This window comes from Pteropus medius, unplaced genomic scaffold (assembly GCF_902729225.1).
Source record: "Pteropus medius unplaced genomic scaffold, Ma_sr-lr_union100, whole genome shotgun sequence".
Lineage (NCBI taxonomy): Eukaryota > Metazoa > Chordata > Mammalia > Chiroptera > Pteropodidae > Pteropus > Pteropus medius.
This window is the reverse complement of record NW_024351546.1, coordinates 268,518-295,204: the sequence shown is the minus strand read 5'-3', so window position 1 is coordinate 295,204 and position 26,687 is coordinate 268,518. Positions and strand designations below refer to the sequence as shown.

The 26,687-nt window shown below is 47.3% G+C and overlaps 1 protein-coding gene and 1 pseudogene across 5 annotated transcripts in view; one reads left to right on the top strand and one right to left on the bottom strand.

The window, feature by feature from the left end:
- The window catches only part of NINL (ninein like), a 145,464-nt gene that overhangs the window by 93,726 nt on the left and 25,051 nt on the right, over positions 1-26,687 (top strand). For 4 of the 5 annotated variants that reach the window (XR_005648841.1, XM_039843550.1, XM_039843551.1 and 1 more), the window contains 11 exons: positions 1,370-1,530; positions 3,226-3,292; positions 5,735-5,925; positions 6,739-6,891; positions 9,312-9,482; positions 13,559-13,695; positions 15,145-15,285; positions 17,614-17,788; positions 18,971-19,081; positions 19,652-19,732; positions 26,115-26,244. Coding sequence is in view for 4 of the 5 variants with exons in the window: in XM_039843550.1 (XP_039699484.1) it covers positions 1,370-1,530; positions 3,226-3,292; positions 5,735-5,925; positions 6,739-6,891; positions 9,312-9,482; positions 13,559-13,695; positions 15,145-15,285; positions 17,614-17,788; positions 18,971-19,081; positions 19,652-19,732; positions 26,115-26,244 (1,518 nt within the window). In the remaining variant the exon portion in view is untranslated. The remainder of the gene's footprint in view (positions 1-1,369; positions 1,531-3,225; positions 3,293-5,734; positions 5,926-6,738; positions 6,892-9,311; positions 9,483-13,558; positions 13,696-15,144; positions 15,286-17,613; positions 17,789-18,970; positions 19,082-19,651; positions 19,733-26,114; positions 26,245-26,687) is intronic. The other variant, XM_039843552.1, reaches the window with a different exon arrangement.
- Positions 12,378-12,496, bottom strand: LOC120587029 (uncharacterized; annotated as a pseudogene).

The window sequence follows — 26,687 nt, the reverse complement described above, 5'->3', positions numbered from 1 at the left end:
TCACCTTTTCAGCAACTTTCTTTTGACTTTCTCCATGTTTGTAGTTTGCCCCTTCAGAACGCTGGCAAGTTTGCCCCCAGATTCTCTTGTTTTCCCTCTGCTGACTTGGACACTTTGCCCTCTTCTTCAGCATGTCACATGAGTTCTCTCACATGGTGAGACTTTGTTGGGCTAGACCTTGTCAACACCTGTTGTCCCGAGGTGATTAGTAATAGTGCCTGTATTACCTCAAAGTGTCCAAGTGGCATGAGAAATTATAGTCAACCTGCATATTGTCAACTACCCTAAATGTCACGCTGTCAGTTCACATTCTGCATGTCTCTTGTAGAACTGAGCATCCTCCTCCCAGAAACTCTTCCCACATTCCCAGTTTCTTTCTGTCATTGGCATCACCTTCTGGTTGGCCAGGATGGACCTAGCCTCCTCCTCTGATGGTCCCAAGGTCAGGGGCTATGGACCAGCCATTTGGGGGATAAAGGAAGGAAATTGGTACTTGGCCTTAAGGAGCGTGAGTCCTGTTGGGATGAGGCCCAAGACACATTTGCAGTGAAATACTCCTTATTTGCCTGGCCTGGCCTTGCCTCACTAGGGCCTATCGTTTTCTCTCCATTTGGCCCATTCTGGTTGCTTCCCTCTGAACCCATGTCCTGTCCTGGCTACTGCCCGTGCCACCCTCCCCTGTCTCTTTCCTGCCTGCCCAGGATTCTGCACAGAGTCAGTGTATTCTCTACCTGAGAATTCCAGCGTCACTGTGCAGACATGGACAGGTAAGATGGGAAAAAGTACAAGAGATTATTAAGGTTTAAGAGATTCTCATGAATCCCAGAACTAAAGTCCATACCTGCCTGTGCCTAGACTTTAGACCCGCACAAAGCCTGAGCCTCTGAAGCTGTATCTGAAGTCTTTGCCCACCCACATGCATATTCCAGTCCCTTGGGCTTGGGATCCTATAGTGAGCAGGGTGGAAAGTGACTTTCCTGTCTCTAGAGCCGTATGTTGCTTAATTATTGGAAGTTTTCTCTTTTTTTTTTTTCATAATTAAGAAGCTAGGTTTTGTGTTAGTCTTTTATTACATAAATAAAAGCAAAATATACTCAAAAATTTAAACAGCATGTAGAATTTAGAGTGGAAAATCCTTGTCTCCCTGCCTGTCTTTCTTAGTCCCTACCCCAGGGAATAGAATAACTGCTGTTCTGTTCTCTTTGTTCTTCCAGACGTTTTCTGTATGCACAAAAGTTCGTCCGTCAGTGAGAGACATGCTTTGCATCCAAATCTGCACCTTATTAAAGAGCATCTCAGTGGGTGGCATATGTGGACCCAGAGATCACTTTAGAGGCCCACCCCCTTAAACCTCTCATTTTCTTTCCAGCTGTCCCTCCAAAGTATGTGAGCGGCTCTAAGTGGTATGGCCGTAGGAGCCAGCCCGAGCCATGTGACTCTGCAACTGGAGCCAAATGTTTACCAGAACAGCAAGCCAGGGCCACCGTGAGAAGCCAGGTCCGACGCTCTGCATCTCTGGAAAGTGTGGAGGTGGGTTGGGTCCCCTCTTCCCTACCTCAGGCTACTCAACATTGGAAAAATAATATTTCACTTAGTCATCACTGCTCACTACAGGAAGATGTGAAGAAGGAGACAGACATTCCTGGGCATTTTATCATCAGAAGGGAGGGCACACCTTGGAGAATGACATTTCATTCTTAAATATCTCCAGGTTGACTTGTCTGCAGGGAAATTCTGGCCACAGCTCATACTCCTTCAGACACTGGGTTGGTAGAGAGTTTGTACACAAATCACTTGTTTCTCTCCCTCCCCTGCTCACCGCCACCACCTTTCCCCAGTACTGCACAAAGGTGCAGTGGTAATCAGTCAAGGATAGAAAGAGAAGGATGCTTTTCTGAAGCAACCTCAAGGTTAAGAATTTGGATGTCCCAAGCTCACCATCTCACCTGCCTCGAACACTTAAAATATCCTGAGCCACACATTTACAACTTGGTGAGCACATGCCAGATCCTCTGGGACCCTGGAAGTTGACTCTAGCCCCCATTCTTCCTGAGCTGTTCACTGTGGTTCAGAGCCTGACCCAGGAGATGGGCTGCTGGAGCCTCCTGGCCTTCATGTCAAGAAATATTTCCATGGGGCAGATCCACAGCCTGCAAATTAATTGTGGGCTTGTGAGACTTATTTTCAAGGATTCCAGGAGTTTCTTGGTTTCTGCTCTCTGTAACGACACCTCTGTCAGATGGGGCAATATGGAGACTTATCTTTAATAAGACAGCCCCAGGCCCCCAAATTAATTTTTCGAATGTTCAGCATTTGTTGAGGTGAAGAAGAAAACAAACATATGTATTTAGATCCTAAAGTCACTTATCTTAGGAATGTACTAGACCCGGGCAACACCAACAAATCCAGGACATTTGCTTTTTTATCCTCTTTTAACTTGGCCCTCGGGAATGGAGGACTGGGTTGGTCCATCTTTGTGCTACTGTTCTGCTTCTTAAAACCATCTTTGATCCCCAGAACTAGAATAGGGGTTGGCAGTTGGGTTGAATACATTAGAAGAATGGGACACACCAACTGCTCACACATTCCTACCTTCAGCTCAGTGCTGGCTCTGAGGAGTAATGAGTGTTGATTAACTGGTATTTATTCCAGAATTGGTCATGGGACACATAATACCTGTCAGAAGCAGACTTCGACTTTGTGGTTAGCTCCTTGGTCATAAAAACATGAGAGTTTTACTTGAGTCAGGTGTATCTTGATGGCCTCCCTTCTTCAAGATATTAAGTGCTTGCTGTGCACTGCACTGTCCCAGGAGCTCCTGGAGGAACAGAGACCTGCTCTCCTTTTGACTGTTTGCAGAACTGATATGGGTGGTAAGAGATGGGGTGTAAAGATGTAAGGACCTTCAAGCCTCAAGATTCTTTCCTATGATGGAATGTCAAAGCTCCAGGGCCACTCTTCTTGAAGAGGTGCTGATTTAGGGAGCATTTTTATTCCTGTTAGACTAGGAGTGCTTGATCACGTTTTCATTGTGAGCTCTTGCCTGGGTACAAACCCCGCGCTGCAGAGGTGGAGTTTCATTTGGAGGATTTGCGTCTCACCAGGCTGGTCCTCTTCTTCAGTCCTCTTCCCTGCCCTAAGACATACCATCTACTTTTTCTGGTGCTCTCCTCACTGCCACATCTTCTGGGGCATTCATGTTCTTCTCTTTTCGTTTTTCTGTAGAGTCTCAAGTCAGATGAAGAAGCTGAAAGTGCTCAAGAACCTCAGAATGATTTGTTTGAAACACAAGGTAAAGCCATGGTCTTATGTTGGTGTTACCTTTCACCAGTTCTTTGAAAGCTCCAGGAGCTGGGTCATCAGATAGCCAGCCAACTGTAATTTCCCAGGAAGAATGCAGTATGGGTGTTGTCCCTAGTGAGCCCCTTCTTCAGGATGGTCCCAGATATGAGCGTATCACTTGGTCCTTGGGATTCCCTGTGGTCAGACCCTCGGGCAGAGGCTGCTGGCTAAGGGAGCAGTGTGGTTCTGCCACATTTCACAGTCTGCAAGGACCAGCATGACACAGCTGGCAGGTGTGGCCCTAGGATCTTAGGCACTACGCTCCCAGGGCAGGCCCTGTGCCCCCTTCCTGATGCACGGACCTGTGCACTGCCTGTCCCCTGCTGTGAGTAAGCAGTCTCAGCATCCACCAGGGACCCTGTCTGTACCCAAAATAAAGTGCAAGACATGATCTTGGTCCTAAGGAGGCTTACGGTAGCAACAAGAAGGCAGCAGCAGGTGTACTTAAGCAAATCACAGTGCGTTAGCATGTGATCTCTCAAAGGGCAGAAAGTGCAGAAACTTGGTTTGGAAACAGAGAGACCACAGTTGACCTTGAATTTCTGCTGCAGTAAGAAATTAGCACTTGGGACTGTTCATTCAGCGTTTACCTCCGTGAATGTCAAGAGAACTGACTTGAGCATCCACTGGTGCTGCTAGACAAAGCAGATAGACCCCTTCATGTTAGGAAGAGCAGCCAAGCCATCACGTCTTAATTTCCTTGGACTCAGTTCAAGGAAGGGCTCCCAGGGCAGGTTATTCACAGAGCGATTCAGTGCTTGCTCTCTGCCTGGAGAACAGGGTGGTTTCTTCCCAACCTTTCCATCTGTGTTAGAACCAACAGTAGTACACAAACACTCATGTCAAACCTCAAAGAATTTATTTACCTCCTATGCCAGCCCTGAGAAATAAACCTCAGTATCAGAATTGCTTTTAAATTTTTTAGAAATTTTAGACATTTTAAGTTGGAAGGGATCTCAGAGGTGGCCTTTTCCTGCCTGCCCCTTTCCTCGCATTTTCCTCAGCCCAACCTACAGCAACATTTATGAGCCTGGCTTTCCTTGGGGAAACTGGTTTTCTGATTATTAGTTGGATTATCAAAGTTATCAACACCAAGGTGGCTCATCTACTTGAAAGGTCCAGACCACTGATGGAACTCAAGTCACTCAAGTCTGAATTAGGTGGAAGCAGCCCTCTTTTTGTGTTGGGCTGGTTGTGGAGGTGAGCATCTGGTTTGAAGCATGGCTCATCCATGGATAGCTCCTCATAGACGTCCTCTACATATGACCTCTTCCACAAGTTACTCCTCTGGTAAAGCCTCAGAAACATCAGCAAGCCAACTGGCTAAAGTAGGAAAGTGATGAAAACTGGCCATCTGTCACCCAAACCCACTGATGAGGTTTTGTATTTAAAGGGTACTGCACCTCCTGATGTGAGGTAGTGTAGAGTATACAGTGCTATCTGTATAGTGTTTTTGTCCAGAAAAAAAAATTGAGCTTGCATCCAAATTACTACCTTTTGATATTAACTTCACGTTTGCAGGAGCTATTAGGGATAGAGGAACAAGTTATATGATGTCACAAGGAAATAAACAGGCAGATCCAGATGGGGGACATTCTACAGAACAATTACTGATCCAGTTCTTAAATAAGGCAGGTTTAGGGTTTGGGGGCAGGAGAAGTGCTCGTGATTGAAAGACTTAAGAAAAATAATAACCAAGTACACTACGGGGATTCTCTTTGGGTACTGATTTAAACAAGTTAACTGTAAGAAGACTTTTGAGGCAGTTGGGAATTTGTTGATTTCGTTAGGTGTGGTAGTAGCATTGTGGTTATGTAAGAAAACGTCCATATTTTTCAGAAATGCATGCAGAGTATGTAGGGGTAAAATACGAGATCTGGAATTTACTTTCAAACACTTCAGCAATAGCAAAAAGGAAATAGTTGAAGCCAATGTGGCAAATTCTTAATAATCACAGAGCCTGAGTGACACGTGCACGGGGGTTTGTAGGACTGTGCTTTTTACTTTTGGTAGGTTTGAAAAGTTTCTGAAAATTAATTTTTCAAAAACTTTTTTCTTAATTGTAGATACAAAAAATGTAGTCCTCTTTTATATGCTTTCAATGGTGTGACTTTAGTAGGTTCCCTTCAGAAAAAGCTTTCCCCACATAGAGCAGAGATTCTCTGTCTCACCCCTAATAAAAGTTTTATTTTGCAAATTTGCAAATGCAGAATGAAGTTGGAAAAATTGTACTGTGAATACACATGTACCCACCACCTAGATTCCACTTTTGGCGCTTTGCTACTCACCTGCGTCCATCTATCTGTCCATTTGATTTCAGAGTAAATTACTGGCAGATATGTTGCCCCTATACTTGGAGCACCAGGCTTACCTGTCACTTTCTCTGCTTCAGGCCAGCTGCCAACCTGGGATTCCGAGGTTTTTGGGAGCCCCCAGAAGTCCTGTAGCCCCTTCTTTGACACCACTGAGAGCCAAGTTCGGGGCATCTGGGAAGAGCTCGGCGTTGGCAGAAGCGGTCACCTTAGCGAGCAGGAGCTGGCTGTGGTCTGCCAGAGCATTGGGCTACAGGGACTCAAGAAAGAGGTAAGAGACCAAGATAGATCACCCTCAGTGACTGGTTCTTTGTGTTGGTCATTGTTGATATTGGATATAGAAATTCTTTTACCTTTCAGGCACTGATTCAGTTGTGTCACTTTCTGGTCTAACATCCTTTGATGACTCACAGTGCTCTGCTGAAGTCTGCACCCTCGAGGGTCCACCTCTGATAAAGTGTGGCCCGAGCCTCGCTGACTTCTAAACATCTTTACTCAGGAGTCTTCCTCTGTGTAGGCCACCCTTTCCCCCTCCCTGTTTGGCCCTGTTCTACCCCTCTCCCGAACACAGTGCCCTCGGAGCCTGGCTACTTTCCCAGGAGCCGTATTCATCCCTGCTTTCTTCCTGCAGGGACCAAGAGGAGGAGGAACAGGCATTAGTGATAGGGCAGGTCCCCACCCCCGCCTTGCTAAAGACTCCCTTAGCCCTGCTGCCCATGGTAGACCTTGATCCTCTGGGGGCTCAAGCCATGCTCCGTATATATATGGTCTTCCCATCATCCAACAAGTTCATTCCACAGTAGATACTGAATGGGTATTTGTGGAATTTAGGAAGTTCAGGTAGCACCAGTTCACAGCAGAATGGAAACTGACCAGGCATGTTGATTTAACAAGCCAGAACCAGGGGAGGCCAGGTGTGACTGAGCAGTTTGAATTTGGATGACGACAAGCAAACTGCCCTACTTGGTGAGGGAGGGAGGGATGAAGGGTGCGAGGGTGGATGGGTGGGCCTGGGTGATTCTGGCTGGCATGTAGCTGCTTGCGGATAGAACTTCTGAGCAGAGGTGTGGTGGCTTTTGTTTAGGAACTAGAAGACCTGTTTAACAAACTGGATCAAGACCAAGATGGCAGAGTGAGTCTTGAGGAATTCCAGCTTGGCTTGTCCAATTATGGGCCCACTTCACTTCTGAAATCTTCCACTCCTGTCAAACTGAGCAGGTCCTGGTCTCATTATCAGGTAAAATGGGACAATTAAATCTTGAACCATAGCAGTAACTGCTATCATTCTCTAGCCTTCAGCATTTTTCACAGACCTGACCCCTCAGCCTGTGTCACCACAGTGAGCTGTCCTACAGTTGGTTGGGGAGTGTACACACGTGTAAGTTGGAGGCCGTGTGACTTAGATTTTGGAATCACACAGACCTTGGAGCTGATCTGATTTGCTCCTTTCTCGTTGTGTGTCACTGGGTGAGTTACTTTCTCTGAGCCTCCAGCTCTTCATCTGTGAAATGGGTACCCTCCTCATAGGGGCTTTATCAGGATTCCATGGCAGTTCTTCACTATGTCTCCTCAGTATGGGATGCACTACATTTCAATAAGAGAATCCCCTCTCCCTTCTCCCCATCATGGTGCAGTGAGAACAGTGTCACTGAAGGATTATGGACCTTCCCTAGGATTACCTTCCAAGTCAAGTACTCATTAACCTGTGCTTTCCCCATCCTCTATTCTCGAATTTTGTCTCTCGTACAAATACTGAGTCCCTGCAGTTGGAGAGCAGATTTTAGGCAGTTAAGTTGTGATTTCATTGGTTTCCTCAGTCCTAAGATAGTAAGGCTGCCTTTTACAACCACAGGGCAGTTGCTCTGGGAGTTTTCCCGTGCTTCTTTATTGACATGGCTGATCCCATGGTTTGTGAGCCAGTGGTATAGGACCAGTAACATTGTTCACTGCCAGGCCAGGTAATCTGAGTCAGATTTCTGAATCTGAAGTCAGTGAGAATGAACAAAGAAGAAACTAGGAGTCTTGAGGGAAGGTGTCAGGCCACATAAGGTCAGAGACTACAATGAAGTCCCACGAGTCTTGCTCAGAGATGGTGGAGCCACCTCTGTTTTTGTATCCTGACATGGAAGCATAGCTGGCCAGGGGCCTGAGCTGTGGGTTCAGGAGTGAGGCCAGGTAGGACCCAACCTCTGGTCAGAAGCCAGCGGCCTGAAGAACAAGGCCTGACTGTCCAGGAAGTGCCCTGAGCTGACATGGTTATGGAGTGGAGGGTGTCGCATCCTGTGAGTGTGGATTCTGGCATGGCATGATGGTGCCAAGCCCTCAGATAAGTGCCACAGATGGAGATGTGCCCCCACATGGTAGTCCCTGTTCACAAGCTCATAGTCCTCAGAGAGGAGGCTGGTGGGAGGGAGACAGGTGGTACAGGTACATTTGGGTATCTGAATTTCTTTATGGTAGCCAGGCGTTTGTGAGCTACACTCTCTGCTTCTGTAAATGGGGTAAAATGCCTTCTTTGTAGAGCTATATGATTCCCAGCATAGGTCAGTGAGCTGTAGTCCTTAAGTAATTCTTTACGGAGAGATAGGGACACAGCTAAGAGCGGACAAAGGCAGGAGGCTGCTGCATCCACAGGAGAGGCAGACTGCACATGGGCCAGTGAGCCCCTGCAGAAGAGGTAAGTGATGTGAGGAGAGATGATGGGCTGACAAGGGCTCAGCCACTCCAGGGGAATGCCGTCTGAGCAGAGCCCTAAGCAAGAGACCTGCCATGGAAGGATTGGAGAAAGTGTTTCAGGCAATAGGACAGGCTTGGAATGTTCAGGAAGAGCAAAGATGCACTGGAACCCATAAGGAGGGGGCAGGAGGAGGCCGGTGAGGAAAGTGGCCCTGCAGGTGTGGCAGAATCCCTGGTGGCCTGCAGGAAGGGGCTGCTGCTGTTCATTCCTGTGGCCTCACACAGCAAATGCTTGTTTTGAAGTTCTCTGGCTGGGACAGAAAACAAGGAACATAATCTTGCCCTATGGATTCTTACAGTACCTAAGGCTAACAGGTCAGCTTTCTGGCTGAGATAGTTTTGCTTTCACCTTAAAACTCCCCCAGACTGTGTTTCTGAGTCCTGAGGAAATGCTTGGGCTGTCTCACCTCTTCTCTTTAAGTTTATCTTGGGTTTCTTTACTCAGACTGCATTTCTTAGCACTGGCACATGCCTTCTTGAGCTCTTTTGTGAGGCCAGGCACACGTCGATACTGACTCAGAGAAGAGATGTTAAACTCTCACTAAATAGTGCATGTGGACCACTCAGGCTACTCGGGCTCTGGGACATGTTCCCTGCACAAGGCTTTGAGTGGATGGTAGGAAAGGGGGTACGTAGGGTCCTCGAGAGAGGGCTGGGCTGGGTGTGAGGAGCCCTGGGTTCAAATCCCTGCTCTGCCACCTGTAGTGCTGTGTGATCTTGAACAGATCGTGCAATGGTGCTGTGCCTTTGTTTCCTTGTCTAGAAATGGGCCAACGGTAACCACATGAGTTGTTTTTATCAGGCCTCAATGAGACAGCAAAGGACTGAGCATAGGTTGGTGAGGTTGGAAAATGTTTAAGATGAATAGACATGCTTCAGGAGACCCATGTGCTCACAGGCATCTCTCTGTCCCCATGGCAGGTCCTGGAGGAGGGCGACTGTCATACCGCCACAACATCGTCCCTAGTATCTATGTGCTCAGGCCCGCGCCTCTTCTGCAGCGTTGACAATGGCACCGGCTTTGCCTTTCCTGAGCAGCTTTTTGCCCTGTGGGCCCAGGAGGGGATTCAGAACGGCAGGGAAGTCTTACAGGTTTGGAACTGATCACTCGCAACTGCCTCAGTGGCAGGCGTCCCAGCTGTGTGAGGCCAGCCAGGGGACCTGGGGGGCCGTCTGCCCACCAAGGAGACTAGACCATATACCCCACAGACATACAGGATGTTCACTCTGTGCAGCGAACCCCACGTAGGGAAGGCCAGTTGGAATCACTTTTTTCTTTATTTTTTTGCTATTAAAATACAGGAATTTTTCACTTACAAGATAATAAGTAAAAAGCAGTAGAAACAAACAGCCTGAAAGGCAATTAGGCATTTTCCCAGTGCATTTCAGCCTCAAAGATGATCTGTTTTCCTGGATGAGGGAGATCAGTCCTATACAAATGAGGTGGTGCAGATTTTTTTTTTTTCTTTAAGGTGTGCACTTTATTGAACTGGTCTCAAGTTTCAGTGTAGATGTCCCTTTCCTTGTGGTGGAGATATCTTACTGGACATCACTGTCACAGGAAGTCTGAGCGTTTCCACCCAGAGCTGCCTGGCCAGCTGGTTGAGTTCATTTCCCCATGTAAGCCCTACTCAATGCAGACCCTCCCCGCACTAGGTCTGGCATAGGGAGGCTCACTGCCCTGCTGCCTCCTCCCAAGCCTCCTCCATGCTCTTCCAGGGATGAGTCCAGGAGGCTGTCCTCAGATGGGCCCAGGCCTCTTCCCCAGGGCCAGTCATACCGCCCCCAGGGCCACAGGACCAGACCCTGGGGCTTGGAGGGAGCTCTGCTCTGGGGTGGCCAAGTGGCATACAGGGGTCAGGCAAGGTGAGAGAAGAATGCTGGGGAGAAGTGTGGTGAGCTAGACTGATTATTTTCATTTCCAAATTTCACTTCATGTTGTAAATAAAAATGTCAGCTGTATAGAAATCTGTAAGATAATAAAGCCTGGCCCCACTTTAGTGTTGACAGCTAACGGCTTAGTGGATTGTCTGCAGAGCTTTTGCCTGGCACAAAAAAAATATATATTTAGACATTCCAGTTTAAAAAAATTTTTTTAGTTGGTATCATAATGTGTATTTTGCTAATTTGTGTTACGTTTGTGGACATGTAGGTTTTTTCCTATTATAAATTTTGTCATTTAAAATGCATGTATATCCTGCTGCTCCAATGCTGGTATTTCTGTATGCTAGATTCCTGAAGTTACAAATTTAATTCTTGATTAGTTTTGTTATACTGACTTCAAAAATGTCCTTATTAGCACAAACCAACAATAATGTAAAGGAACTCAAAGAAAGCCTTTAAGACAGTCTGCCTGGCTCCTTGGCCAGACCTTCCTGGGCCTAAATCTAGCTAATGCTGAGTCCAACCACCCAGCATCCTTGGGCAGACCCCAGAGGACAAAGCCAGACCTGGTCAGCTGGCCCTCGGGACTGTTCTGAGAACCAAAGCTTAGCGCAGATCACAGAAGTTGGTTCCTAGGGAGGGCAAAGAGTGAAGCGGCTCAGTTTTAAGATTCTCTCTAAAACCCTGTTCCTGAGTCCTGGCGTTTGGAGGTGGGCTGGCTGCCATCATAATCTGACCAGTGATGAGTCTCGACCTTGCCTCTGACTTTTCAGAACTTACTGTTTTTATTGTTTTTGTGTTATCAGAGAATATTTCTTTTTCTTTAGCAATTTATAATTTACCAGTTATAGTCAGGATTTGTTTTCATTTTGTTGAAAGACAGCGATATTTATTGAACTCCTTTTAGTACCTGGGCACCAAGCAAGGACCTGTCAAATGCGTAACTTTATTTACCCCTCACACAGCCCTGAAGGTGTTTGTCTCAGTTGACAGGTGGGGTAGCTACCTGAAGACACACAGCCAGGGCAGGAGCACCAGTGAGTGGTATGGGTGTCCTGGCATACCAAGTCAGGGCCCTTCCTGCCCGTGACTCTGGATAACTGCTTACCTGTGATATTGGTGGTCAAGACCACCGGTCACTGGCCCTGTCAAGAATAATAAGCACACCTGCCTAAAAAAGACCTTCCCCTTGGGAAAGAGATGCCCGATGGGTGAGCCCTCAGCCTGAATGTGCTGGCATCACACACCCAACTTCTCAAGATCCCCAGCCATTTCAGAGCACTGAAATTACCTGTGAGAGCACCTGAGGAAGCACCATTAATTCTGCGGTAGCTCCGTGTGGAGGCCCTGGATCGGTTTTCTGTCCTTCCTCAATAAATCACCACTAAATTATGCCTTAAAACACAATTGATGTTTCTTGTCTCACACAGTTTCTGTGGTTCAGGAATTTGGAAGCTGTGTAGGTGGATGCTTTTAGCCTAGAGTCTCCCATGAGGTTGGTCAAATGTCAGCCAGTGCTGCTGGCTTCTGAAGGCCTGACCGAGGCTGAGCATCTGCTTCCAGGTTGGCAAGTTGGTGTTTGCTGTAAGCAGGAGGCCCATTTCTTGCCACATAGACCTCTCTTGAGGGCTGTTTGAGCATCCTCACAACATAGCAGCTGGCTTTCCTGGAGTGCTATCCAAGAGAGAAGGAGGAGGCCACCTGTCTTCTATGCCCAAGCCTTGGAAGTCACATGCCATTACTTCCTACGCATCCAGTGGGTTATACAGGTTGGCGCTATTCATTGTGGGAGGGGAGTACACAAGCATGAATGTCAGGGGGTGAGGAACACTAGGGCCATTGTGGAGGCTGGCTCCCACTATGCCATGTGGTTTTTGATGACTCCTTTCTACTTGACCAAGAAGCTGCTGCTGCGACCTGCCATGTCTTTGCACTCTATCTTGTGAGATTATTGCCCTTGTGTAATAACAGCTTGAACTTCCCAAGTTGTTCCCTTAATGTCATTTCTTTCTTTTATTTTTTAGGCGAGGCAACCCTTGGTTGACCTCACAGATTGCAAGGACCTTGTCAGCTTACAATTCCTTATTTTATTTTATTTTTTTATGCCTACAGCACCTGGTCTTCCTAGATGGTCTCCCATCCAAGTACTAACGAGGCCCAACCCTGCTTAGCTTCCAAAATCAGATAGGATCAGGCTTGTTCAGGGTGGCATGGCCGTAGACTTAATGTCATTTCTTTTCAGAAGCACTTTGGAAAGTGGAGAAGAGTGGTAATTCAAGCCTTCATTTTATAAGTTTAAAGGGAACATTCTTCATTCTCACACGTGAGCTGGAAATTTTGTGGCTCTTTCTCTGTAGGCCCATATTGGGTGCCTGCCCTGGATTTGTATGTATATGTCATAAAAGGAAGCAGGAGTCAAAAACACTCAAAGCTAAAAGAGCAAATGCAGTAAAGTGTTAGTTATTGGCCAGTTGAGCAGAGGAGCACATGGGTGTTCTTTGTTCTTTGTTCTTTTTTTTTTTTTTTTTTACTGTGGTGTAATACATAAAACAAATATTATTCTTTTATTTTCAAAATCCCATGGGGAAAAATAATGCTCCACTCGCTGGAACGCTTCACTGTGGCTTATCTCTGCTAGATCGTTTTTCCACAAACAAAACTATCTATCCATATATCAGTCAGGATTCTGGTAGTGTGAAATAACAGAAACCCAACTTCAAAAGCAGAGAGGAGGCTGTTAGGAGCTCACCTGAGTGTGCACTCAGGGTAAAGGACTTTAGGCATTGAGACTCGGCATTCCAGGCTGTTGCCAGGACTCCCTTCCATCTTCCTGCTTGCTTCTTGGTGGTGTTAGCCTCTCCTCTTGCAACTCTCCAAGACCCACATGTCCTTACACAACTGATTTCATAGGGAAAAACCTCTCTCCTCCAGCTTCCTATGGATCCCCATGAAGATCTCTGCTTGGGACTTGTCCTCCTTTTGTGTCAGTCACTTTGTCCAGGGAGGGGAACTCTGTCTAGCCTGGGTCACACCTGCCCCTTTTGCAGAGACAGTGAAGAGGAGAGAACTGGGATAGGACAAGGTGGGGCAAGATGGGGTACCAGAGTTATGTGGGTTGGGGAGGGGCATGCCTGGGAGGCAGAGACTTTACAGACAGAAAAGTAGCAAGTGCCGTCTACCAGACAGGACAGCATGTATCACTGCCTGAACTGTCACTAAGAGAGCCAGGATGTATTTAGAGAATTCCTCATCTTATCCTGCCTGATGAGTCTTGCTATTTCCAGAGCCTCGACTTCAGTGTGGATGAGAAGGTGAACCTTTTGGAACTGACCTGGGCCCTTGAGAACGAGCTCATGATGGTTCATGGTGCCACTCAGCAGGCGGCCTTGGCCTGCTACCGCCAGGAGCTGAGCTTCTGCCAGTAAGATCTCCAATATGGTTGGGGTGGACATGGGGAGTTGGCTGGGTTTGCCTGGAAAAGAGTCCAAGAAAATGGGGCTCTGCCCTCATCCACCCCAGATGGCCAGTGTCAGGAATGGGTTTCTGCACCACCTTTCTCACTGGCTTTCCTTTAGCTGGAGCTTGCAGTGGGGTAGGGAAAGAGAGCTGAGCAATTGAGAGCAGGACGAGGGCTCTCTGTGCCTCGAGTTCCGTCTGTGTGTGTGTGGTTTGAGGGGGGCCTGAGGACCTAGTAAACTGTTCAGTGACTGCTGCATGGACTTCTGTGGTCTGGCCTTCCCTTCCATCTGGTGAGAAGCTTAAAAATCTATGTCAAGGAGCTCCCTTAGCCCTTTTTAGCAAGGTTCCAAAAAAGAAGTATTTGAACTGCACATCCTGCTATTGCCTGAGCTTGAAGCACAGAGGCGGAAACCCTCCAGTCTGGGGTGCGCTTCCAAGAACAGCCAGAGAGAGGGCTCCTGGGCTCTGGTCGCTGGCTAGAGAGGAAAAAGAAGTATTCTTCAAATGCGGTCACTAAGTGCAAAGTGACAGTTTGGCCAAGAGTACATTCCACTTTAATTGGGTTCAGTTTTGGTTTAGCTGAGTATTCAAGCCATCTGTCTGCTTGGCAGATTGGCACAAAAAATTGTTTTTGTATTTTTATTGATGTTCCAGAGCTGCAGAAAAGGTTTGCGGAAATCACAGTTTCCATCCTCAAGACTGCATTTCATTAGGTGTTGACAGATGACCTTTCAGACCTCAGCTAGCTCTCTGCAAATAGGACCAGAGAAAAACTGTGCCTTGGGAGGGCGGAGAGGGGAAACTTTGGTGCTCCTTCAGTGAGAGAAATGGTCACCAAAATAGAGTGCCAGCGGTGATCTGCAAGCCTGTAGGGGTGCCTAGGGTGACTGGACAGAGCCAGTGCCAAACACAGAGATGGCCTGCTGCTCTGAGTGATTCATCTTGCATTCACTCAGATGTCAGGCTGGAGGTATCAGGGCTGTGACCAGGCAGGATATGGGATGACCAGCCTTATCCCCTTACATGTCCAGTCCCAGACTAGGTACTCGGGACCCCTGGGGCCCAAGTCCTAGCTGGAGACTAGAGGGTGAACAAATATATTCTCCCCTATTCTGAGGCCATCTGGATGTGTGGCACACTGTAAGCATCTAGGCTTGACTTCCGTGGTTCAGACCTAAAAACTTCCCTTGGTAAGTCATTTAACCTCTCTCTCAGCATATACATCTGTAAAATGGCACAGTAATTGTAGAAACTGCCTTAAAAGGTGGTTGGTGGTAGCGTGAGGATAGAGCACAGCGCTGGCTCATACCCTAAACCCAGGAATGCTGGCCCTTTTTTTCATTCGTGCAGACACAGGGCTCACTGGGCCCAGAGCATATGCTCCATCAATCCTGTCTCCTTCCTGTGGCAGAGGGCAAGTGGAGCAGATGGCGAGGGAGCGAGACAAGGCAAGAAAGGATCTAGAGAAAGCTGAGAAGAGGAACCTGGAGTTTGTGAAAGAGATGGATGACTGCCACTTGGCCTTGGAGCAGCTCACAGAGAAGAAGATAAAGTAGGTCCTGTTTGTGGTGCCTGAGTCCAGAGCTGTGGCTCCTCAACACCAGGGCAACGATCCCCCAGCCATGGCTGAGAGCGGGTAATGGACGTGGGGCTTCCACCAGCTGAGGCCATGCTCATGAACACGGCAGAACAGAGACGCTCCTATTTCACCTGAGCCAGTAGAAGTCCAGAAGATGCACTTTTGGGAATGCCCTTCCTTGAAAGAAGAAGTGGGGTGGTGCATTTAATAAGTGGTCTTGCCCTTTATGACGGGGCTTGTGGTTCAGTGGCATCTAGCTGTGCATGCCTGTGGGCTGCCGGGAAAATTCCTCTCTGCTGCCCTCACTTTCTTCTGCTTCATTTATGGTGTCTGTCCTACTCCAGCTGAGTGTTCTGTGTGTGCCTGTGATCAGTGAGACAGATGGACATTTTGGGGGAGGTCTCGTGAATGGCTTTGGAGCCTGTTGGCTCAGTGGGAAGGAGCCTGACGTGGTAGAAGGAGTCCAGAGCCTGAAACCTGACTGCTGAGATTGCACTGCACAGATGCCTGGAAAGCAGTCTGCACCACCTTTCAGGCTGATGGCTGGACAGACCAGAAGGAAGGATTTCTTACTTTTTTCTATGGACACAAAACCATCTCTTTGGTTTGTTGACTAAAACGCGAGAAGATCTAGCCCTTGAGGATTTCCCAGGCTGAACCAGGCCGAGAGAGTTCTTTTCACCCCACTGTGGGGAATAGTCTGTGCTAAGCTCCCTTGACTTAACTCAGTGGTTGTTCAGCTTCTCCAAGCTTTTATCACCTAGAGGTGTCCTCTCATGGATAGCAAAGAGTATGTGCTATGAAAAGACCAGCTCTTGGCCCTGCTCCCGGTGACGTACAGAGGGGCCGCTGGCCTCCCCGCCTCCTTCTCCCTCACCTTTGGGGGAAAAATCAGCCTGAGGTGGGCACTGAGGAGCTAGCAAGATGCATTTTAGAATTCTGGGTCTGTTGGGCCCTTGCTGTGACCCTAGGTGGACAGAGCCCCTCAGATTCTTCACCTGTAAAGTGAGAGCGATGGGACACTCAGTTTATTAGAGCACTCAGCACAGAGCCCTTTGTGTCTCTTGATGTAGATAGATTCTGCAAGCAAATGTCTGAGAGTATGTGGGGTGAGTTTGGATCTTGCCCCATGGGTAATGGGGCATCATCAGTAGGTTTCTAGAAATAGCTTTTATGGATGCATTAGGTTTGTCTTATTACAGAAGTAATCAATGATACGTGTTCTTATAGAAAAATAAAAGCGAAAGCAGAAATTTCACTTCCCAGAGATTATCTTAACACTTTTTATGTCCTTCCCTTCTTTTTTCCATGTACAGAATTATTAACAAAATGGTACTATATTATATATGATTTTCTGGTGGCTGCAGAGCACCTCATTATGTGGGTCTGCCATGTTTTATTTGACCATTTTCCTTTGGCTGGATATTTCAAAAGTTTTTAAAGACTGGAGTGATATGATCAAATACGTGTTTTTAAAACTACCCCAAAGGTTTGTGGAGTATTACATTTGCCATATTTATCTTACTCTTTTTGCTTTGGTAACAGCTGCCCTTCTTCTATCTCTTTCCTTCTGGGTGTTTCTTCCTTAAAGTTCTGAGATGAGATTAAAAGTCCAGCCTGTCAGCCAGAGGAAGAGCCCCAGTGTTTTCTTATACTTGATGATTAACATGGCCAAACCCTCTGCTGAAGTAAGATTTGGTTTGAAAAATCTGTTTCTATGATAAAACTAAGATTTAGCACTGTTTTTCCTGTTGATGGAAATGGTTATTGCAAAAGATTAATGCAGATCTGATGGAGAAAGTGCCTCCTACCTTTTCTTTTCCTCTGATTCCTTTGCGATTTCACTGACTACAGGTTTTACTGTCAGTGTTCTGCATGAGAGAGGCTTGATTTACTGTGTATTTGGCTGAGGTGTGGAAGGATGTTGAAAGGCAAAGGGGTGGCAAAGAGACCTGTCCACAGATATCATTCTCCAGCTCGCCCCAGAAGGTCCAGGGACCCACTGACTCCCCTTGTCTGCATGGGGAAACCTGCACGAGCCCTGAGGGGTGGCGTCCACCATCAGGCCCCAGGGGGAGGACTTAAGGGAGGGCCTCTGACCAGCACATGTAGTCTAGCTGAGGAACAGTGATCCCATCCGTCAAGCAGGAACAGTTGAGTCCAAGTTCTCTCTGCAGGGGGCTTCCAAGGAAGGAGGAGGTCTTGTTGGCCAGGAAGATGTTCCCTGAGAGGCAGGGCCTGGTGGGCCTGGGTAGCCCCATTGGGAGTCTGACGTAACATATGCTATTGTATGCCTTACAGACACCTGGAACAGGGGTACAGAGAAAGGCTGTGTCTCCTGCGGTCCGAGGTAGAGATGGAGCGTGAGCTATTCTGGGAACAGGCCTGCAGGCAGAGGGCTGCACTGGAGAAGGACCTGGAGCACCTGCAGGCAGAGGATGCCAGCCTTCGAGAGAAGCTAACCCTGGCCCTGAAGGTATGTACTGGAGGAGGAAGTGATGGATGGGGGGAGGTGGTGATGATAAGTGATGATGTAGTGGCTATCTAGGGCATCCAACTGAAAAGAAAGAAACGAGGTTGCCTAAGGGTACCTCCTCCCACACACCACATTTTCCTAGTGAAGGATTCAGTACCTCCCAGCAGCCTTAAGCAGTTTGCATCTCTGTGGTAGGGAAACCCCTGGGATTTCAAACTAAGGAACATTTGCTTTAGCCATAGAGAGCACATTTCTCAGCCAGAGCAGAAAGGGGCCTAGCTTCTGCCGGAGAGGCATTGCCTCTGCCTCCTCTGGTTGTGTGGCAGTAGGACAGGTGGGGAACCCGCAGAGCTCTCCCTCTCCGTGCTGGGTCTGTGGACCAAAGTTTGGGAGGGTCAGCAGCTAGCTCTGCTGTTCCCCTTGGAGACCAGAACATCTGTGGGGTCAGCAAACCTAAAGCCCCTCTGCTGGCCCTGGTTGCAGCCTGGAGCAGATATGGTTTCTGGGCTTTGGCGAGTGTCCCTTGACCCACACCCACCCTGCATTTTGGTCCACTGAGGTGTACCCTGGCCCCTCTTGTGCTCCTGCCTTCCTCTTCTCTTAACTCAGAGCCTGTGGATTCTTTCCATACCTGCCTGCCCACCTCAGTCTCTGTCTCTCAGAGGAGAAGCCAGGCCCCCCAGGAGCCCCTGATAGCAGTGTGCACAGGGCCTGTCTGCCCTGACTGCCTGGGCTCTCCACTGCATTGTTGTCCTCACCACTCTTCTCGCTCATTTTCCATGTCTGAAGACGCTGCCTTCCTCCCCGGTGGACATCTGATCTGTACTGATTCAGTTTCAAATCCCTCATTGAGAAAATGGCTCAGAAGGACTTGCAGCCAGCCTTTTCGTATGATACTCATGATCTTCTGAGCACTTGGAAGTGGGAGAAGCAGAAGCAATGGTGAAAGCAAAGAGCATTAATGAGGGCTCTGTGGGGTCTGTCCCTGGTGGCTCTGGGTCAGTCCCCAACACAGGCTTCTCTGCACGATGCCAAGGTAGTGAGTGCCAGACACCATGAGATTTCTTCCCTGATTATGAGTGTTACTGGGAATAAGCCTCTCACTCAGGAGACAGACCTGCCAACAATTTCCTCCTCCACTCACCCCCAAAGCCTGGCAAACCGCTGGCCTGTGTCTTGTAGGAAAACAGTCGATTGCAGAAGGAGATTATTGAAGTTGTGGAAAAGCTTTCGGAATCAGAGAAGCTGGTCCTGAAACTGCAGAATGATCTGGAGTTTGTGTTGAAGGACAAGGCAAGTCCTTTTACTTATTCTTAGTCTTCAGAGAGGAGTCTGTGGTGCTGGGTAAAAAGTTTTGGGGTCTTGAAAAGAATACCTAGGCAGCTGAATTTTTTTTCCTACTAAACTGAGAATGGAGAAAAAAGTAGTGAGGCCACTTACCCTGTTTTCCTTCCTTTTGGGCCAGTGCAGTGGTGCCTGTATGCCCCCTCGATGACTTGTATGTTGGCCTTTTAATGACAAGAGTAGGGCTAGGCGGTGCCATCAACCCCAGGGATAGGTTCTCAGTGGTGAGGAGCACAGAGAAGAGGTTAGAATTTGGTGCTCACCATGATCCCCCTCCCCCGGCCCTGCCCATCACCTCGGGAGTTGCTATTCTGGAGCAGGGTCCAAGCAGAGGGTGTCCCAGGGGGCCAGGGCAAGCACGTCCTACTGCCCTGAGACCTTTTAAACCAGAGAAGGGGAGGGGAGAAGGAAGAAGGACAGGAGGTGCTGAGCCTAGTGGGAGGAACATGATGTGACAGCATACACTCTGCCTGGCTTGAGGTCTTGTCTATAATTTTCCTTTGCGTGTCTGACTTTCAGCTGGAGCCACAGAGCATAGAACTCCTGGCCCAGGAGGAGCGATTCATGGAGGTCCTGAAGGAGTATGAGCTCAAGTGCAGGGTATGTGCCCCACCCAGCTACTGTATCAGGCTGTCACTTTTGTCTTCGGTGCATGGGGTCCTCATATACTCCTGCCCTGCACCCCCCAGCCTACCCTGCGGCAGGGGCAATTCTTTCTAAGAGCTTGACCCTCCAGTGACCTCCCATGCCAGTAGGCTGTGGTACCCTCTCCCAGCCACTCCTGCCAAGAATGGGGTGCTGGAGTACCCCAATTTTAGCAGGAGAATGATAAGGACATTTCTTAATGACCCTGCAGGTTGTCAGGGTCTGTCTGGCACAGACCTGGGTGGTATGCGGACTTCATCCCTCTCCTGCCCAGTAGTGGCCTGCAATTCCTGGTAGGCCACATTCCTGGCCTCCACATGAAGAGTGGTCTGGATGTACTGGCAGGAGCATCCTTCTCCTAGAGCAGGTAGAGCCTATGATCTCAGCCTGCACTCTGCCAATGGGGTCCTCCAAACCTTATGTTCTGCTAGGAGGTGAGACTGGACTTGCCTGCTCAGCAACTGTGCTTGGCCCCACTTGGGCTGCCCAAAGTCACTAGACCGTGGCGCCAGTTCTGATGGCCCCTCTGTGTTTCCAGGCCCCATATAGGGTTTCATCATGTTTTCTATTGTTGAGTGTTTAGATTTCCTGGGCCAGACCTACCAGTGTCAGTCCATTCAATTGGAATGCCACAGTGCAGAGCAGGGTGTAGGTGGTCAACAAGGTTGATGTTGCTGATCACAGTACACTCAAAATGATCAAAACCTCAACAGATAAGACATTCTTGTTAGATATTAAGGGTTTATTATCAATTCACTTCTTAATGCGTTCCTTCCAATTAAAGTTAGAACTTTCGTTCCTGCTGCATACTGCTTTGGCAACACCAGAAGATAAAGGTGAGCCTAGGCTGTTCTGGAGTGTGACATCACCACCTGCTTCCTTCCCTGTGCTCTCTCCTCCACTCCAAAGCCTGTATCCTGAAGTGCCCTTTTAAAAATCTGGTGTGTGGTCAGCTGTGTCACCTTCCTCCTGAACCCACTTGGTGTGTGTGGACGGGTAGGGGGCTGTCGTGCAGGTGGGTCGTGCCGCACAGAGTTTTGCTGGGATTGTAGTTCCATGCCGTGTTCCTCCCCACTTTAAGCTTGTTGGGAAGACTAGAACCTATAACTAACCATCAATTAATTTGTTACTTTAGTGCACTAGATTTTTCAAACAAGTATAAACCTCTTCTTTCTTTAACATGACTCTGTTACTTAAATTAACTGCTACTCATTTTCTTTTGGTTCTTGAAATTTTATTTTTTGAAACAGCAGAAATATTTTTACATTTTAGTGCGAATCTCTTTAGAAATTTGTCTTCAAAATTGTGGGCTATTTTTGGCTATTTCAAACTGACATTTAGAGCATTAAAAAAACCCTTTTTATTTGGAAATAATTTCTATTACATAAAATTACAAAATTAAAAATAGTGCAAGGAACACCTGGATCTCCTTTGCCCAGATTCACCTATTGTTTATATTTCACTCTGTTTGCTCTGTCATTGCGTGCTTGCTCACTGTGTATGCATGCTTGTGTCTGGATGTGACTGTGTATACACAGTTATTTTCTGAATGACTGAGAGTAAGTTACATGTATCATAGCCCTCTGCCCCTAAACAGGTCAGTGTGAATTTCCTAAGAACAGGCTTAATCGTACAACCTCATAGTGATGTGTAGATGCACCAGAGTTGATTGTTAAATATTCAGGAATTTTCCTAGCTTCTTATTAAACCTTTGATAGCTTTGAAATTGGCTATGGTGAGAGTTATTTACACCACAGAAATATGCAAAAGCTATAAACATGGGCTTTTCTTCTTGGAGAGCCAGCTTCCCAACACTGTGCTGAATGAGAATATTCTAGTAACTGTAGCATAGTTACTAACATCATGATTTCTATGATTTCCATTGTATTTTGGTTTTGCTAGTTAACCTAACAATGTCCTTTGGAACATTTCCCCTCTGATGCAGGGTCCAGTATCAGATATTGCCTTTAGTTTTCGTGTCTGTTTAATGTCCTTTAATCTGAAACATTCTTTTAGTCCATTCTGGCTGCTGTAACAAAAATACCATAGACTGCAGGGCTTATAAACAACAGAAATTTAGTTCTCACAGTTTGAGGGTCTGGGAAGTCCAGACCCTCTCCTGCTCTCGTGTGCGCACTCTTGCATTCCCTTCCCCTATCCCAAGCCCCAGTCTCTCTTTCTCTCTCTCTCTCTCTCTCTCTCTCTCTCTCTCTCAATCTCTCTCTCTCTCTCTTCTCTCTCCTCTCCCCTCACTCCTCCTCTCTGCAATATACTGTCTCTCTCTGTCTCTCCGTCTCTCTGTCTCTCTGTCTCTCTGTCTGTCTTCCTAGTTGCACATGCCTGCCTGTCTCCTGTCTTCTCAATGTTCTCACATGGCAGAAGGGGCGAAGGAGCTCTCTGGGGTCTCTTTTATAAGAGTACTAATGCCCTTCATGAATATTCCTTCCTCATGACCTAATCACCTCCCGAAGGTCCCATATCCAGATACCATCATATAGGATGTTAGGATTTAACATATGAATTTGGGGGAACACATTCAGTCTATAACACATTCCAACAGCCATTCTTTGTCTTTGACATGGATGGTTTTGAAGACCCCCCCTTCTTTTTTTTAATAGAATCTTTCTCATTTTGTGTTTTTCTAACATCTACTTTGGATTAAATGAGGTTATACATTCTCAGCTGGACAGCATAGGCGATGTTTAATTTTGGTCACCTGGTCAAGGCATTGCCTCATTTCCCCACTGTATAATTTTTCCCAACATATAACTAGTAAGCAGTCAGTGGGGAGACACTTTAAGACCATGCAGATATCCTGTTATTCTTCTTAACTTGCCCTGGATTTAGTATCCATTGATAATTCTTGTTCACTTCCATTTTTACTGTAATGGTTGCAAAATGATGGTTTTCCAACTCCAGCACCCATTTCACATTTATCAGTTGGCCCTTGGAATTCTACTGTAACCAAGAGAAATCTGATCATCTCTCCATCCGTCCATCCATCCATCCATCCATTCATTATTGGCATGGACTCAGTAATTCCCATTTTTCCCAGTAGTTTGTAATTTATTACCATGTCTAATTTTTTTGATGTTCGAATTGTGTAAGATTTGGCCAGTGGGAGTGTCTTCCAGCAGGTAGCCATGTTCTTGTGACATGTCACCATCATGTTTTGTTGATTAGTTCTGTACTTTCTAGATGCTCCAGATTCATTTTACTTTACCTGCACTTGCCCTGGAATCAGTCATTTTTCTAAGGAGGCCTGGTTCCTTACATGAGGGAATGGTCTTAAAGACCAAGATCTGGATGCTTGGTGTGCTAGAGGTATCTCTGCCTCTTGACTGAGGGCAGTTTTTACAGTCAGTCTCCAGAGTAGAGATAACTTTGACCCTTCCCTGACGTATATCACCCAGCCTTTTCAAAGTCACTTCTTGACATTTCCCTGTACTTTGTGACCAGGATATTTATTAGCAAGGAAACCATGCCTTCCCTTGTTGCCAAATTCCCTTCCTATTCAACTATAATTTTAGCTTTTTGTTCTTTCTTTCAACTGTCAGCCTCAGTTTTCGTGGCTGCTTTTGGTAAAAGGGAATGTGAAACAGCAATCAGATCCTACTTAGAGATTCTCTGCAATTTCATGTTTTTACTGTTACCTTAGGTGGACACTGTAATGAATTAACATGCCCTTGGTCAGAAGCCCCAAATGCATATTTTCCCATTCCACATTTTCACACTGTTATAGACTGAATATTTGTGTTCCCTCGAAATCATATGTTGAGACCTATTTGCCCACCGTGATGATATTAGGAGGTGAGGCCTTTGCAAGGCAATTAAGTCATGAGGGTGAGCCCAGTGAAGGGGATTAGTACTTCATAAAAGAGACCCAGAGAGCTCTCTCATCTCTTTCTTCACCTGAGGACATGGGAAAAGAGGGCTATCTATGAACCAGGAAGCTCTCACCAGACGCTAAATCTGCTGACACCTTGATCATGAACTTCTAGCCTCCAAAACCATGAGAACTAAATTTCTGTTGTTTATCAAATTCCAGTCTGTGATATTTTTGTTATAGCAACCCAAATGGACTGAGACACACACTAACCCGAAACAGACATCTGCACCATTGCTTATCTGTGGGTAGGTCTTCAGTACCCTCTTAGGTGTAGCTTACTGAGCCCCACTTGTTACCCCAGCCAACCTGCTGGCACCACTGTCCTCTCAGGTGGTTCCCAGTGCTACTGCTGAAATCACACCTTCCCCATGCTTTCCTTCATGAGCTTGCTTCTCCCCTCTACTGAGAAGAGAAGAAAAGCTTCTGTATGTCCAGAGTGCTCAGACCCTCTGTGCTGCAGTGTATGGGCAGCAGGCCTGTTGCCTTTCCTGGATGGTACAGTAGCACCCTATAATCGCCTCGGCATCCACAGGCACCCCAAATAAACATGCATGCCATGTGAACACGGAGAGGCCTCCTGGCTCCCCGGCCCCACCAGTCATCCCTGAGTAGACAGGCTGGGCCCATGGCTGGTACCCAGGATGGCTCACATCACACTGGTCAGTTATAATTGGCCATGCCCCTTCATGTGTCCTGACAGCAGAGAAATCTATGCTCACCATGGCACCTAAAAGAACCTGTTTTCTGTCACTCCTGAATTTTCAGGGCTTGTATATGCTTTCAGAATAACCACTTGGGGTAGCAGAAAGAACCGCAAAGACAGCAGGGCATTGGATAGAAATGATTCTCTAGACCAACACTATCCAGTAAAAATGCGAGTTGCACATGTAATTTTAAGTTTTCCACTAGACACTTTACAAATGTAAAAAACATACGTGACATTAACTTTAATATATTTTATTTAATCCAACATCACAATGTTATCATTTTAGCATATAATCGATATAAACAAATTTTTAATAAGATATTTTACATCCCTTTTTTGGAATCGGGTCTTTGAATTCCAGTGTAGATTTTATGCTACAGGACACTTCAATTCGGATTGACTACAGCTAGAGGTCCAGTAGCCCATGTGGTAAGTGCTGCCAGCCTGGATATCGCAGGTCTAGAAAAACAGTGACTGCAGGCCAAGTCAGGAACTATGGGTGCATGCTCCACTCTGGGACTTGCCCTTCCTTCTGGGATGGAGCTGCTCCCTCCATGGGGGAAACTACTAGCATATTTACCCAAGAGTTTCTTAATGAGGTACAATGACTCTGCATAACTCTGTTGCATCCAAGATCTGCAGAGCCTGTCCCTTCTCCCACATAGCCTAGAACCGCCAGGGAGAGGCTCCTCCTCCAGGGGGAGATGTGGTGACAGGCCAGGCACTAGCCTCCAGAATGTTTTTGGGAAGATTAGGTTTATTTAATGAGAACTGCCTGGAGAGAAAATTCAAATAGGATTAGAAATCAGAGCAGGAAAATCGAGCTCCGTGAGTGTGCTGTGGCTGGGACCTAAAGTCCTCTGTGTGGCCTTGGCTGGTTTGGGCTTGCCCCAGGGTGAGTGTCCCAAAAGAAAAAGACAGTAGAACCTGTGCCTTTGGAAGGTATGGCGTCACTTCTGCTGTCTTCCAGCTCGGGTAGCCACCAGTCTGCCCGCAGTCATGAGTGGACATGGCAACGTGCACAGATGTGGTGCAGGCTGTGGATCATCTGGGAAAGTTGTCTATAAACTCTACCCTTTCTAGCCCTTTAAAAATCAGATGACTGAGTGTGCTTGCTAAGATATATTTCATTCAAATCTGGTCAAAATTACACTTATTGTAATAGAGACCCTTCCTCTTAAGTTTCCATGCCCCTACAAGTACCTTTCTTTTCCTGATGTGCTTACCCAACCACCTTCCTTTCTGTTTGACGTGACCATCTCTGCTTTGTGGCTTTTGATCTGAGGCACGTGGTATCCTCTTTGGTAGTCAGTAGCTGCAGAACCCTTTGCAAATTCAGCAGCAGCTAAGAACTCCAGAACATGTTCCAGGTCACGTCCTAGGGTGTCGCCTTGCACCCACGTTGTAGCATTACTGTGGTTTTAAACAGAGCACCTGCAGCTTCAGGTGTTGACAGTGCTCTGTATTTTCTACATTTCTTCCACTCAACTTTTTTTTTTTTTTTATCCTGAGCCCCTTCAGTATATCCAGTGATAGAGAGTGGAGCCAGGCATAAGAAAGTCAAGAGATGACCCCTGCTTTTGTTTCACTTACCATGTAGTTAGGAACATAGGATGCAGCTTAAGTATTTATTCTGCAGCAAGCTTAGCTCCTGCTCCCTGGGTAGCCCAGTTTCCACACCAGTGGCTCCTCAGGCTGAGTGGCCACAGCAGCTGGAGGAGGTGTCTGGCTGTGCCCCACAGGACCTGCAGGACCGCAGTGATGAGTTACAGGCTGCGCTGGAGAGCCTGCAGGCACAATTGCCCCAGAGTTGGCGTAGCCAGACCAATGCACAGCCAAATGGACAGCTGTTCCCTAGACATGGTCGAGCAGGTAAGAGTCCAGTCCCGGGAAGTGGTGGTGGTGTGCACCTCCTGGGGGCGGTGGGGGCTGGTGGCAATGAGCATCTGCATACTCTGCAGCACAGGCTTCTTTCGGTCTAGGGAGTGCAGCAGCAGGCGGGCCAGCTTCACAGCACCTCAGGGCCTAGCCCAGCCTCCAAGTGGTCACAAGCCCCTCAAACTGCCACATGCAGGAGAAGGGCCTGCAACCCACGGCCAGAAGTTGACACAAAACCCAGAGCCCAGAGAGAGGTTGAGGAGGGTAAGGGTTTTACCATTTGGGTAGAAATGGTAAAGGTGAGGATGACCTTGCCATGACTGCAGGGTAGATGCATTCAAATGACCCTCCTGTGTGGGATGGGGATCCAGGGGGTCCAGGTGAGTGGTCAGCATGGGCCAGACACACAGACAGCATCTAGAGAAGGGAAGAGGGGG